Consider the following 14,122-nt stretch of genomic DNA (forward strand, 5'->3'; position numbering starts at 1 on the left):
ATAATCTTTGTTTTAGGAGGATTGTTTTTTTGTTTGGTTTGTTGTTTTTTGGGGGTTATAAAAATTTGTACACTTCTTTTTTGCCAATCTCAAAAAAGGAAGAAGAAGGAGGAGCAAAGTTAGTAAAATTTTCTAGTTTTGTGGACGGATGTTTCAACCCTTACCACCTCCTCCCCCCATTTAATTTAATTGTTGTTAATATTATCTATTGCTATATAAAATATAGGTGGTATTCTCAACTCTCTTTATGACAAGTACGAACGTTAATTTACAATTTCTTTTGACCAGATCCCCTCCTTCCCAGAGTGGTTGCATTTATTCAAGAATTTCCAGAATTCCTTCAGACCATTGTACATTGTGCAAGAAAAACAGAAGTGGCTTTGTGGCCGTACTTGTTTTCAACTGTAGGAAACCCAAAAGATCTCTTTGAAGTAAGCCATGCGTTAGAGTTTGAGTTTGAACATTTATTTGAATATCAACCATCATAAAGTTTTCTCTATTATTTTCTCTATATATTTTATTATCCAAATTAATGCACATTCTAATAAAGAGTTTAAAAGTTTTCTATTTATTTCTGTCAAAAGCATTTCTTTCCCCCGGCCTTTTCAACAAACTTATAAAATCGGTGAATTAGACAGATTATTTGGAAATTGATGTATTTTTTGGTATACATGTGGATTAACTCAATTTTTTATCTGACTCACATATAACTGTTCATAGGACATAGGTTAGTTCAAATTACTCAATAAAATGGTCATCACTGGATATCTATTTTGTACAACAGTAACAAAAAATGTCTGTGTTAAAGGCTGTTGTCGAGAACTATTCTTCTTCTTCTTCTTCTTCTTCTTCTTCTTCTTCTTCTTCTTCTTCTTCTTCTTCTTCTTCTTCTTCTTCTTCTTCTTCTTCTTCTTCTTCTTCTTCTTCTTATTATTTTATTATTGTTACTATTGTTATTATTATTTTTTTTAAAATTTAATGATTAACTTATATTCTTTATATTGCTGGTGGTTGGATGGGAATCATATACCTATGATGTTCGCATGGGTGTACGATCCAATAGTGATGTCGTTTCTTCTTCTCTTTACTAGCCTATCCTGCTTCTTTGGTTTGTGATTGTATTTTTGACAGGGGATATTTTTTTTCTGTAAATCTTCTGCCTGTTTGTTCTTGGTTATTTATAATTTAGCTTATGATAGCTTTAGGTTATGATTTTGATTTACATTTGTACTATTTTTGTTAGATTGCTTGTTTTTTTGTTTCAGCGGTCTCTCATATAACCTCAATTGTGTTGGAAGAGACCTAAAGCAACAAACAAACAAACAAAAAATATTCTTTATATTTGTCAGTCCCTTTGCTGTAGGACACTCTTTTTCTATCTTCTTCTTCTTTTTTTTAAATTAAAAAGTGGCATCTTTTATAAGAATGAAATATTACTGAATAAGTACATCTTTTGAAGCAAAGCATGACATAATTGATACACGGTTGTCCAGGACTTAAAGATTGACTTGACCCATCCGCTCTATAGATGTCAAAATTGGCAAGAATTTATTTATTTATTTATTTTTTTGGTGGTCATCTTCAAAATTAGATTGAAATGTTTTTGTTTTAAAATTTCTCACAGGAGTGTTTAATGCATGGAAATCTTGAGACTGCTGCCATCTATCTTATCATCTTACAGAATTTGGAAAAACCTATCGTATCCAGACAGGTAAAGACATATGTGCATGTTGTAATCGAGTCATACAAAATCACACAAGTATGAGGTGCCCAGAAGTGGAAAGGGGTGGAATAGACAACAAAAAAAAAACTGCAGAGCTGCCCCTTTTCCTGTTTCTCATGAGATTTTCCATACATATTAAAAAATATGGGGTGGGGTTAGATAAAATGAATCCTGTTTTTCCTAGATTTGTTTTCAAAATGATTTAGTGATGTTTACACATGAATTTAATACTATGACTAATTGACAGACTTTAAATGTTGTTTGTAGAATTATTCTATTGGATGTCTGAATAAAGATTACATTATTGACTAGATTTGAATTGCTACTAAAGTGTAAGTGGTATGTTTTAATCAAAGATTAACAGAAATGATTGTTTCATTTGATAGATTAAAGATCATTTTAGTAATCTTTTTAAAAGTATTATTTATATTTTTTCAGCATGCCACGATTCTTCTTGATTCAGCTTTAGACAAAGGATCTTGGGAGTTATGCCGAGACCTTGTACGATTTCTGAAAGCTATAGGTAAAGATTTATTGTGCCAGAAGGGTGTATATGCGACTGTGTCGTGCAGCTATGTGGTCTAATGGTATGACACTCGCTGTCGGATTGGATGGTCCTGGGTTTGAGCCTCACTTGGCATATAGTTGAGTCCTTGGAAAAGGCTCTTTACTTACATTCTCTCACCGTACTCAGGTGTGAAATGTGTACCTGGCCATTAACAGCGTTGTCTTTGTCAGAAAAAATTGTGATATTGCCTAACAGGTGTCTTATTCCATTCAACATGTTACGTGTTGTTGTTGGTCAGGGACCCTTAGTAAAGCGCTTTGAGCACATTTAGTTGATATAGTGCAATATAAAAGCTCTTTTTAACAAAAAAAATATTTTCAGCTTCAAAAATGTCTTATCAGAGGAACAATATTTTTTTTGCTTTCTATTTGAAAACTATACTTTGAGTAGATCGAAAAATGATTATAAATCGCATCAATCAAATCGAAACCTAAAATGTTGATATTTTCTGGTGTCTTGGATCACATTGGTAAATTTCTTTTCTTTCAATTCTTTCAAATAAGCCTTACATTTTCATTTTTTTTGGTTTGTTTTGTTTTTGTTTTGTTTTTTTAAATGTTTTTTTCCTATCCTCAGATTCAAGTGACCATCATGATATTCCAAATTCAAGTGGAGCTCCAATGTCTGCTCGCCTGTCCGGCTCCTCTCCCTACCCATACACAACCAGCCCTCCCCTCTCCCCTGACAGTCACAATGCCTACACATTCAGTAATGTCTCCAACGTGGGCAGATTGCGAGCTTCCAGCATTGCAGATGCTAAAGAGGTCACCTGGCAGAAAGAGAAGTTGAAATCAACTGTCTCTGATTCCCTCATCAATGCTGGGAAAAGATTAGTGGATTGGTCAGTTGTGTTTTTGTTATTGTTACTTACTTATTTTTGGCATTGTTGGCTCAACGATAATGTGTCTCATCTTTAAACAAAAATCAAGTGATTTTGAGTGTAGTCAGTGATTGGATGGTGACAGTGGTTTTAGAAATTCTTGTCCCAGCATTGTGTCCTTTGGTAAGGCATTTCAAGCGCACAATTCACTCAACTCAAGAATGAATGAATACCTGGCTATAGGCAGTGACAGATATTCTAAGAGTGTCAGTATGAAAAGGACCCATAATAGATTTATACTGTATGAAATAGAATTATGTTTCCAAATGGCTTGCTATGAGAAAAGATGAAGCTTTGTGAAGGGCATCGAGCAGAGTTAACCCATAGAAATGCACTATAATATAAATGATCATATTTATTTCATTTCTTGTCTATTTTTGATTCGTTTATAAAAAGTTTTTTTGGTGATCTATTGTTTGGATAATACTACCTTATTCTTGATAAAACTTACTGTCATGCTACACATATTGGGATCAGCTAAAGGTCATAACCTACGTTTCCTTTCTTTATTTATCTTTGTCCCCTCTTTGACCTCTCTGGTTTTGGGCATCATTGATCAACAATATTTCCAATAAAGGTCACACACTACATACTTTCATTTTCATCAAAAGACTTTGAAATGAATTTCTATCTTTCTGCAAATTATTTTCATTCACACTTTTATTATAAATGAAACTATAAAAAAAGAATGTACTAGAGGGAGACTGTATTTTTGTCATTTTTGCTAATGATTGGTTGGGCTTTAGCCCTCTTGGTCTCTTGACATGGTCACTAATGACAAACAATCAGTGATCTATTTGTATTTTTTTTTTCATGTTTCATTTTGTTAGGCCAACTACAACAAAACCTGCCAAACAAGGTGAACCAACTGCAGAACAAGTGTTCATTGACATGATCTTGTGTCGTCATGCGCGCAAACTGTTGGCTTCCAATCAAATAAGAACTCTGGGTTACTTTGCTGCTAATATGGAGGACTTCCATTTTGTTTCTTGGCTCAAAAGAGAGAGGTTTGTACTTCTTGAAAATCTGATTTTGAGATGTCTGTTGTTATATCTGTGACTTTGCTCCTAATGGTTGGTGTATGTAAGATGTAAAGTAAATATGCAATAAATGAATCCAATAATTTTTGTGAATTTATTTATCACAAACTTCAAGTACTATATTTAATTCAGAAAAGTGAGTTTAGCAGGTACTTATGTTGATTATAACAAGAAATGAAGTGTGTAGGAAAGTGCCAGAAGACAATAGAGAATAAAAAGTTTGCGACTGTGATGGGGGCTCGAACCCGCAAACATTACTGGTACAACAAGTGGTGGATAGCTCAAGACAATAGAGGCACAGTCTCCCCGGCTTGGCAGAGTTGTCCTACCAGTAAGGTCACAGGTTTGAGTCCCCATCATCGTCGCGAAATTTATATTCTCTATTGTCTTCTGGCACTTTACTACTCACTTCATATCTTGTAAGTACTACATTTGCAATCTGAGTTGTAATTGTAAGCACTTAATGTTATTATTATAGAATGGATGAAGTTGACATCACTCAGCCTTTTATTATTGTTAACAGTTGAATTATTAGTTCTCACTATAGTCTCTCTAACAAACTATAAAGTTTAAAGGTTATACTTTGTTTTGTGTGTTTGTAAGATTCATCTATCAGTCAGAACAAGTGAGTATTTTACCAAAAGCATAGCATCAATACAGCATGGTACACAGTGGTGTATTGAAAACGCTTCTGGCTTGTTTTGACGGCATAGAATTCATACACTGTTATAAGCTGATGGGTGTAAAATTGTCATCTTATATGTTGAGCGTTCATTGTTTGGCGGTAGAGTGAATAAAGGGAATTTTATTTATTTCTCATTTATTTATATAAATGTGATATACTGGGAAATCTCACTATTCCCTCCCCTTCCTCCTTGATAGTGAATAGAGATCAATTAAATTAATGATAAAATCTATTGCTTATTATGACTGCCAATTATTTTACTGGTCCATGTTTCTTTATCTTTCAAATTAAAAAAAAATCATCAAGTAATCTTCTTTTCAACATTACATCAGAGTGCGTGCTGGAAAGGTGGAGGATTTTGTGACTGCCTTGAGAGAAGTGCATGCCCAATTTGAGTGGCCCATACCTCTCCCATCATCCCATTCCATCAGCAGTATGAAAAAGGCTAATACAAGTAAGTCTATTTCATATTATCATATTTTACTTTAGGGCATTAATGATTTGAAAGGTCTTTGCTATGCTGCACATTGGCTGATGCCTGCGTTATTCTCGTCTCTCCTTAGAATGGGCTGAAAAGACAAATTTCTAGTCCTGGCCCTGGCCGGAGTCCTGGCTGGGAGGGAAACAGTCGAATGCATAGTTATTGTTATGGGAGATGATATTTTTTTCCTTGTAAAACATCTCTCTGTTATGTATTATTATATTTGTTATTTTGAATGTATAATGTAAGCATTTGAGTGTATTCCTCTTTGTTGGATTTTGTGATTGTGTCCGGATGAGACTTATAGGTGATCTCAAACTAAGTACATTGGTGGTGTGCTCTTGGAATCTACATCTGATCCCTATTTGTTCCCAGTTCCCCTTTGTCTTACTTTCTCTTGGGTGCTTTAATTGTAATTCTAGAACTTTTTACTATCCCATTTTCTTCGTTTTTACTGGCGCTGATATAACCTAAATGTGTTGCAAGCGCCTTAAACCCTTAAAAACAAAAACAAAAACAAAACAAATTTCTAATTGGGGTCAATAAAAAGGGAATTTTCTTTTAATATATTTAAAAAAATTTAGTACAATAAGTAAATTTAGACGTGTACTCATAATAATGTATAGCGCCTGCCCCATACAATAAAGCTCTAGGCGCACAATATCTATGGCATGCAATATATATCATTTTAAAAAAAATTATTACTTTGTCATATTATCAACAACATTTAAAAGATGAGAATATGGAATTATTTTTGGAAAATGTAAATTAGGGTAAATATGTTCTATGAAGTGACACTACAAAGATAATGTAATTAAACCTGTGGTATTTAATGAAGGTTGCATACTCATACAACACTTGATTCGAAACTTTAGTAAGAAATAGAAGAAAATTGTATGTAGTGCCTTATATGTTTCTCTTTTTAAGATGAAAATTATATCCTAACAAAACTTGTACTATAAAAACTTTATACTTTAAAAATTTTAAAGAGCTATAGCAAATCCATGCATCTTCTAGAAATCTTGTTCTAATGTTTATTGTGTGGTACAAATTCAAATTGTGTGGTATTTGAATAAGTTCAATATTTAATCTTAGATTGAGAGGGTCAACTTGAGTTTTGTTCACATAAATTGTCTTTTTGAACATAAAGTTTTATCTTTGTTTTTTTTTTTTTGTTTTTTTTTTGGTTTCTTTTGTTTGTTTTTTTTTCTTTTTTTTTTTCTTTTAATGTTGAAATATATTGTGATAATGTATCCATCATTGTAAAAGCAAATATTGAGAGAGGGTATAAACGAAGCCGGTTGATGTAACAGTAAACAAACTATAGAAATAATTCTGCTGTTAATTTTGTAATATTATATTCTCATTTTGAGATACCTTTGAAATACTCATTTAAAGGTCTTCCACTACATGAATGGTATTTTGAATCATTGATTTATGTTCTTCGCTGTTATTTCTTACTTTTCTGGAACAGCTTCTTCCATTGCCCTGGCATCATTACTGCTTGAGGATGACAATCTCGGCCCATCAGGGGACCACTCAGACCGCACCATTCTTCCTCCACCTACTTTGGTACCAACTAATGCTTCAAAGGGCGGTACTATTGGTCCAAACAGCACAATATTATCCATACAAACATCTTATGGGGCTGCCTCACATACCACGACAGATGACATTTTCTTGAGGCCCCAGCCATACAAAAGTAAGAAGGCTGTGAGATAGACTTATGATTGCATCAATTATATAATGATAATAATAATAATAATAATAATAATAATAATAATAATAATAATAATAATAATAATAATAATAATGATAATAATAATAATAATAGTAATAATAATGATAATATTAATAATGATGATGATGATGATAAATAATAATAATAATATTAATAATGATATTTATGATGAAATAGCAAAATAATTTATTTTGCTCCTAAAATTCACGGGTTGAACAAGGACCTTGACATGAATAGACGTTTGATATACAAATATTTGACAGTATACTCTTTGCGCCCATCACATTTTCCAGTGTTATTCTTTTGCAGCACCAGAAGAAAGCAGTGCTGCCACTCTGGAAATCTCAGATTCTAGCTCTCTTCTTGGGGATTACGAGGTGGTGTCTGACCCTGACAACTTTGACCTTGAGGGTATGAGTCAGGAAGTGGCATCCCTCCGTGGTCCGTACCAGTCTCAATTAGAACTGGGGTGAGTTAAGATACTGTTGTTTCTTAGTTACTCACATTGTTTGCAAAGGGTGGCGATCTCTTATTATTTTTTTTCCTTCTTTTTTTTGTGTGTGAAAATAAGTATAAAGAAGAAGAAAAAAATATGTCTCTTAAAAATCATTTATTTTTATCATTTATCTATGATTGTTTTCTTATTTCTTATCCATTATGGATTAAAAATTATTTCCCTGGAGGTTTTTGCAGGACTAATCAAATTACTTTGACTGATCTCATGCTAAAATATTTGAAGTGATTGATCTCATAATAATTTAATGCAAGGATTGTTGTGAAAATGTTATTGTATCTCTGAATTCTACTACCTGTACAATGAGTTGACAATGGAATTAGGTAGTCTAAACCCGTCTCTGAGTAAGCAAGTGAGACCGATATTTCGGTCATTTTGGTCAACTTCACTGTTCCATTAAATAAAAACCATCAAAGTTATGACAATGAAACTTTGAGCAAACGAAAGTGCTTTCTTTTCTCTTTCGTTTCATGCTATTTTTATTTTGTTAAAAGAATATTTACATTTTCAAAATATTTTTTACAATATGCATACTTTCACGGCCAAACGCGCACAGAAAATCGTGGTCCAGAGCACCTACTGCTGTTTAAAGTCTTGGCAACAAGCGCCGTGGAATCATATTCGCATGAGAAGTGTCTGTTTTTGTTGTCGAAATATCACTCTTTCTAGTGGTGTCACGGGCTAATTTCTAAGTTGGCTACAAGTCGGCTAAAATCTCATTTTAATTTTTCAAATAACAAAAAAATGCATTTTCACTGGAAAAATCGGAAAACCCTTACCATCATATTAAAATTCAGCCTTTTTTCTTTATAATATCAAAAAATCATAATAATACGAAACCACGGCGCTTGTTGCGTCAATTTACAAAAACGCCGGTCGAAGCCACTTTCTTTTTCTACCGTACGCCATTACTGCAATGTGTGTGTAGCTACTGCTCTCACATTTTTTCATCGTTATGGCGACTTCACGGTCTGAAACTGCCAACATCTTGCACGAACTAATTGGTAAGTGTTACTATATATTGTTTTCAGTCATGATTTGAAAAGTTAATAGATAAATATTAGTTTATTTTGATTTAATTGCCCAAGTCACTGTCATCGAGTCATCACTGCCATCCGTTGATCAACCGGTCACTTTCTAAAGTTTGTTTATTTTCTTCAGTTCCGTCAATTCACAGTCTGACTATCGAATTTGTATTTTCAAACTTTTATTTCAATTTATAGCCTATTGATTTGTTTCTCTTTTGTTTATTTTAACTGATATATTAGCTGGTGTTGATGCGTTTTTCTCGTATTCTGAATCAGAATGGCTGCCAAGAATATGGTCTTATTTCAGTTTTCTGATCGAAGTGGACTAGTCCATTATATAGAATGGGGGTTGTCATAGATTATAAATTGAGTTTTGCTTTTCGATTTTAAGTTATCAAAGGTCTCCCATTGAGATTTATTGTATTATTTACCGACCAAAAGAGTTATCAAAGACACTGGCAGGCACAAGTTCATCATTTAATGAAAATATTTTGAGATACGTACCCCGTATTTTAGTATTTTAGCTCATTAACCTTAAGCAGCCTGTTGATTTGGAACAGTCCAAAGTATACTGGCTGTTGATATATTAGACATTTTCTCTATTAACCTTTTAGATTATTAAATTATTAGTTCTTTAAACTTTTACTTAATAATAATGTAGGCTTTATTTTAGTCATTGATATTGATAATGATATTTGCATTCATAGTTTTTTGGGATTTTAAAAAAGGCCCCCCCCCCCCCTTCTCTCTCTCTCTCTCATATTTTTTTCTCAGCCAACATGCTATATTCTTATTTGATTTATTATTGTAATTTCAAATGGAATAAGAACATTTTCTCTTGCATCTATTTTACGGATGATATATATATTATATTTATTATATAGCTGGGTTTTCGGATTGATTTCATAAGCAGAATCTGCTTATATCTGATGTCATGATTGGATAGTTTTATTTTGATATTCTAATCTACATGTGAGGTCTAGGAAGAAATTGTCATAAACATTCATTTATCTTTTTTTCTTTCACCACAGCGGATGATAGCTACCATGCCATGTTTAAAAGGTTTACCAGAGAAGGAAAGGGAAGAAGACCTGATGCCAATCCACCAACCCTCACCAATCGAGTGCTTGTCCAGCTGTGGGATATCATGCTGTTCAGTGGCCAAGAACAGAAGATGGTATGTTACACCTACTCTTATGTCATACCCAATTTTCCTGTAATGTGTGTTTAAGAATGTTGCTATGGTATGGATAGTGAAAGTACCGTCTTTTTAGCACAAATACAAAACATTTATAAAACACTTATTCGAAGTAAACAGCATGACTGGTTTACAATTTAACTAATTACTTTTTTAAAGTTGATCCCGTCTTGATGTTTAAAGTATTTATTTAGCTTAATAGAGGAGAAACTCAACAATTATATTGTCATTGAAGCTTCTCATTTGTTTTGTCTTTTCTCTTTTGCGTTCAAAGCTTCATGCAGCATGTTTTGATAATTGAATGGTGTACATTTAACTCATAAGATGGGGTACTCCTCCCTTTAGGTGCTTTACAACTTGCAGACAAAGGCGATCGAGGTTTTCTGAATTTAATGTTCGATAAGGAAAATATTTTCAAAGTGCCTTTTGTTGAGGGCAGGCTGTCAATGTGTCATGTAGACGCAGGTTAGTAAACATGTTCTAATTGGTCGGTAACAAACGATCTAATACAGCAAAAAATTTGGGATCAGAGGTCAATGTTGCTATCCAGGGATGTCGTTATCCAGAGGTTGCACTGTATTATAAAAATTTAATGGTATCAGTAGACCCTATTAATGGCTTTTTTTGTCATGTGTGGACTTATCAATTTTTCATTGTTTCATGCAATTGTATGATTTTTTTCTCTTGAAGGTACAAGACTGGTTTGGCTACCTCTACAGTGACCATCCTCTTTTGCAAGCATCATGTGATCGGCTACGCAGCATAATGTCCTCTGCATATTCAAGAGCGTTTCAATTGGTGGATGGTCCTCAGGATGTGTTCAGGGAGTATTTAGATAATGTTTTTGACTTTAATTTTATTTCAGATGTTTTATCAGCAGCTCATATTGACAGGAAAATTTTGTTAGGAGACCATGAAGACTTCATAAGACCAAATGACTTCAAACTTTCAAATAAAATAGTTTTAGATTTAGAAAAATTTCAAACTTCAGAGAGATTAAACTCCAACTTTACAGCCAACTGGCTTTTCTCTATAATCAGTGGAACTGAACAAAAAGATGGGGATAAAAATGTTATCAAGAATTTGATCTTAAGGATAAATAAACTAAAAGCTCAAAAAAAGAAACTCCAATCAAGTAAAAAAATCAGTGCAAATGAATTTGAGCAATTTTTAGAGGAAGAATTCATATATGAAATACAACATTTTTCAGGAAGACAAACTAAAAATTTGATTAGTGCTTCAGTATCAAATGACTTAAATGAAACTCCAATTGAATCTAATGTATGCAAAATTACAAATGCTAAGGAATCTTCTCAGCCAAATTTTGAATGTTTTAAAAACAGAATAGATGCTCTTGAGAAACAACTTGAACTTTCTGATAAAGTGAAAAGGGACAATTTAAAATTAAAAAGAGAGGTCAAAAATTTGAAACGAAAAGTCTTCAGAGCTAAAATGACAACTAAATACTGCCATCCTCAAAATTCAGATAGGAAACGAAAGATTGAAAGTGATGAAAAAGATAAAATTATTCATGATTTAGAGGCCTCTGTTGAACATAAAAAGAAAAAAGTCAAACGTCTAACAGAAGAAAAAAAACAGGTCTTGAAAAATAACGATAGTCTAAATGAAAAGATTTTCAAACAACAAACTCTCCATGAGGTAGAAGTAAAGTCTGGGGAAAATAATGCATATTCAGATAATATCAGGCAAACTGTAATTCTTTTGCAATCTACAGCAGGGGTGGCTGCTCAAAATGTTAGTAAAGTGATTAGAATAGTAGGGAAATATGTTTTTAACCATGAATTTGATAATTTGCCATCAACCCAAACTTGTCTCAACATGAATGCTGAAGGTTTAGTTCTGTCAGATATGCAAATAGCTGAAAAAAATTTTAGACTCTGACAGTGTCACTCTTCATTTAGACGGGACATCTAGAGACCATCAAAAAGTTGTTAGTCATCAGGTCACTTTAGATGATGGTTCTAATTTGTATCTTGGATTCACCTTAGTTGCTCAAGAAGATTCTAAAACTCTATTTGATTTAACTCTTTCACTCTTGAAAAGAATCAGTACAGTTTAGAAGTGAAATTTCAGAAGAAGACAAAGAAGTAATTTTCAAAACCCTGTTAAAGAAAATCAAAAATACCATGACTGATAGAGCAGCTGTTATGAAATGTTTTGATAGAGAGCTAGATCAATTTCTAAAATCAGAGTTAGGTGAAAATTTTGAATTGAATTTCTTACATTGCAATGCCCACTTTCATTAGGTATGTCAGATGTAACAGATAAAGCAATGAGAGAAGTAGAGAATAACATAAAACAGGCTACAAATGCCCCAATAGGTAGGGATAAAGATGCTCAGTTCTCAAGGTTTTTTGGTGAAAGTGAATCATGTTGTAACAGATTGATTAGACTTCTTTGTGATGTTCTTGGTCCGCGGGGGGATCAAAAAAGTGGTTGCAGAGTAGAATGGAAAGAATTTTGTCCTGATAGTAAAATCCCTTCTTTTAAGTCAAATAGGTTCAATTGTTTCTTTGAGGCTGCTGCTGCTATCATTCACCATTACGATAAAATCAGATCTTTTTTCTCTTCAGGTGTTTTGAGCAAGTCAAATAAAAAAATTCAGAGTGTTAGTCAGGATATTGAAGATCTGAATCTCATAAGTTGTGTTTGTGCTTTAGGTCTGTTTTATTTGAAAGTAAGTGGTCCATATTGGAAACTGGTCAATTCTTCAACTACATATTCCGATTTTTGTCACCTAGTTAGGAAAATGCATGGAAAGTTTAATGACTGGTCATCGTCAGAAAGTTCTTGTGCAACAGATTTGCTTTGCGATTCCTCTGATAATATATTTGGTTCAAATTTTTCGCTTTCAAGTTCAGTTTTCCACAATTCTCTCTATTCATTTCTGAAATCTCCTCATTGTGATATTTCAATTCTTAAGCAAAGTTTGAAGTCCATTTCGAGGCATGTGCAGTTGTAACATCAAGGCAGCTAAGTAATTTTTTGGATGGTAGTTTTGATCCTGATAATGAGGCTCTTGTAAAAGTTCTGAGTAATTGTCCTTTGACCAATTTAATTGGTGAAAGTTCTTTTGGTGATCTGGATTATGATATCAGGAAGAGGGCTAATTGTTCGTATCTTCAGAGAACTGCATCTCATTGTATCAAGAGAAACAAAACATGTAGCGATTACCTAGACAGTAAATCTAAAAGTAAAAAGGCAGAAATGTTTACAATTGCTAGGAGACAAAGACAAAGTTTAGTTGAGTCAGCAAGATCAAACGAAGCAGATGTGTCAATCAAAATCAGAGAAAAGATGGTAGAAAATCAGAATATGAAAATTGTTAGGGCAGTTACAAGCTTAGAAAAGCACGATGAGTTAAAGAGGAGAATAGAGTTGAGTGGAGGTGTCTGACCAAAATAATGAAGAAGTAGATAATTTGCTAGAGAAACTTTTAACATCTCAGAAATCAAAAAAACAAATAACAGAAGCAATTAAAGATCAAATTAGATACCATAAAGTTATTCGAAATGGAAAAGATATAAACCTTAGCCTGTCAGGGTCTCATGAAGAATTGGTCTCAAAATTAAAAAGTTTTCTTGGCTAGCAATATTTTTTTCTTGATTCACATTTCATAATCCATTGTATCACCATGGGGTATTTTGGTCTTTTCAAATTTTAACATTTACTAAACTCGTTTTTGATATATTTTTAGCATTATCTTAGTTAAGCACACCTGTATGTATAATTAAATTCAATCCATTTGTATTTTGTGATAAAAAAATGTATTTAAGAAATTGATTAATAAATGTCATTTTGTTAAATATGACAAAATGAAAGATTTTCATTCTGTTGTTCTGACTTTATTTATAAATCAGTGTTGTTTTTGTTTTCAGAAATGAATAGAGCTCATTGTCCTCTTTTGATTGATACCAAGATCATCAAGATCGGTTAATAAGTAAATATTTTGGGAGTTTTCAAAATTCTCTACTTTTGGCTAATTTTACTCTTTTCGCGAGCGCGTGCGAAAAATGGGTTTTTCGCTCTCTTTGAAGTCGTGGAACTGAAAAAGTATGCATCTAAACCTATTGAAAAAATTGGAGGCATTCACAGCAACATTTTGTCTGGCTCAAATTAATTTTAATGAGTTTGCTTGATTTACGTTCTTGCACTGCTGGTTCAAAAATGAGGGTTTTGGACCATCTGTACGGGACCGTATTTCGACCTGTTTTTGCGAAAACTCAAATTGTCATAACTTCCT

General features: G+C 33.0%; 2 protein-coding genes across 2 annotated transcripts in view; both read left to right on the forward strand.

The window, feature by feature from the left end:
* The window catches only part of LOC144967669 (guanine nucleotide exchange factor subunit RIC1-like), a 32,657-nt gene that overhangs the window by 16,589 nt on the left and 1,946 nt on the right, over nt 1-14,122 (forward strand). Inside the window, exons 21-28 of the mRNA XM_078905199.1 lie at nt 289-431; nt 1,625-1,711; nt 2,162-2,246; nt 2,868-3,132; nt 4,002-4,178; nt 5,229-5,350; nt 6,852-7,079; nt 7,428-7,587. Coding sequence (XP_078761325.1) covers nt 289-431; nt 1,625-1,711; nt 2,162-2,246; nt 2,868-3,132; nt 4,002-4,178; nt 5,229-5,350; nt 6,852-7,079; nt 7,428-7,587 — 1,267 coding nt within the window. The remainder of the gene's footprint in view (nt 1-288; nt 432-1,624; nt 1,712-2,161; nt 2,247-2,867; nt 3,133-4,001; nt 4,179-5,228; nt 5,351-6,851; nt 7,080-7,427; nt 7,588-14,122) is intronic.
* LOC144963451 (uncharacterized) lies at nt 8,494-13,275 on the forward strand. The gene is made up of 5 exons (XM_078897535.1): nt 8,494-8,636; nt 9,692-9,837; nt 10,549-11,710; nt 12,126-12,242; nt 12,803-13,275. The coding sequence occupies exons 1-5, from the start codon at nt 8,588-8,590 to the stop codon at nt 13,273-13,275; spliced, it is 1,947 nt and encodes a 648-aa protein (XP_078753661.1). The 5' UTR covers nt 8,494-8,587.

Source organism: Berghia stephanieae, chromosome 1 (genome assembly GCF_034508935.2).
Source record: "Berghia stephanieae isolate SIO BIC M18660-M18661 chromosome 1, UCSD_Bste_1.3, whole genome shotgun sequence".
NCBI lineage: Eukaryota > Metazoa > Mollusca > Gastropoda > Nudibranchia > Aeolidiidae > Berghia > Berghia stephanieae.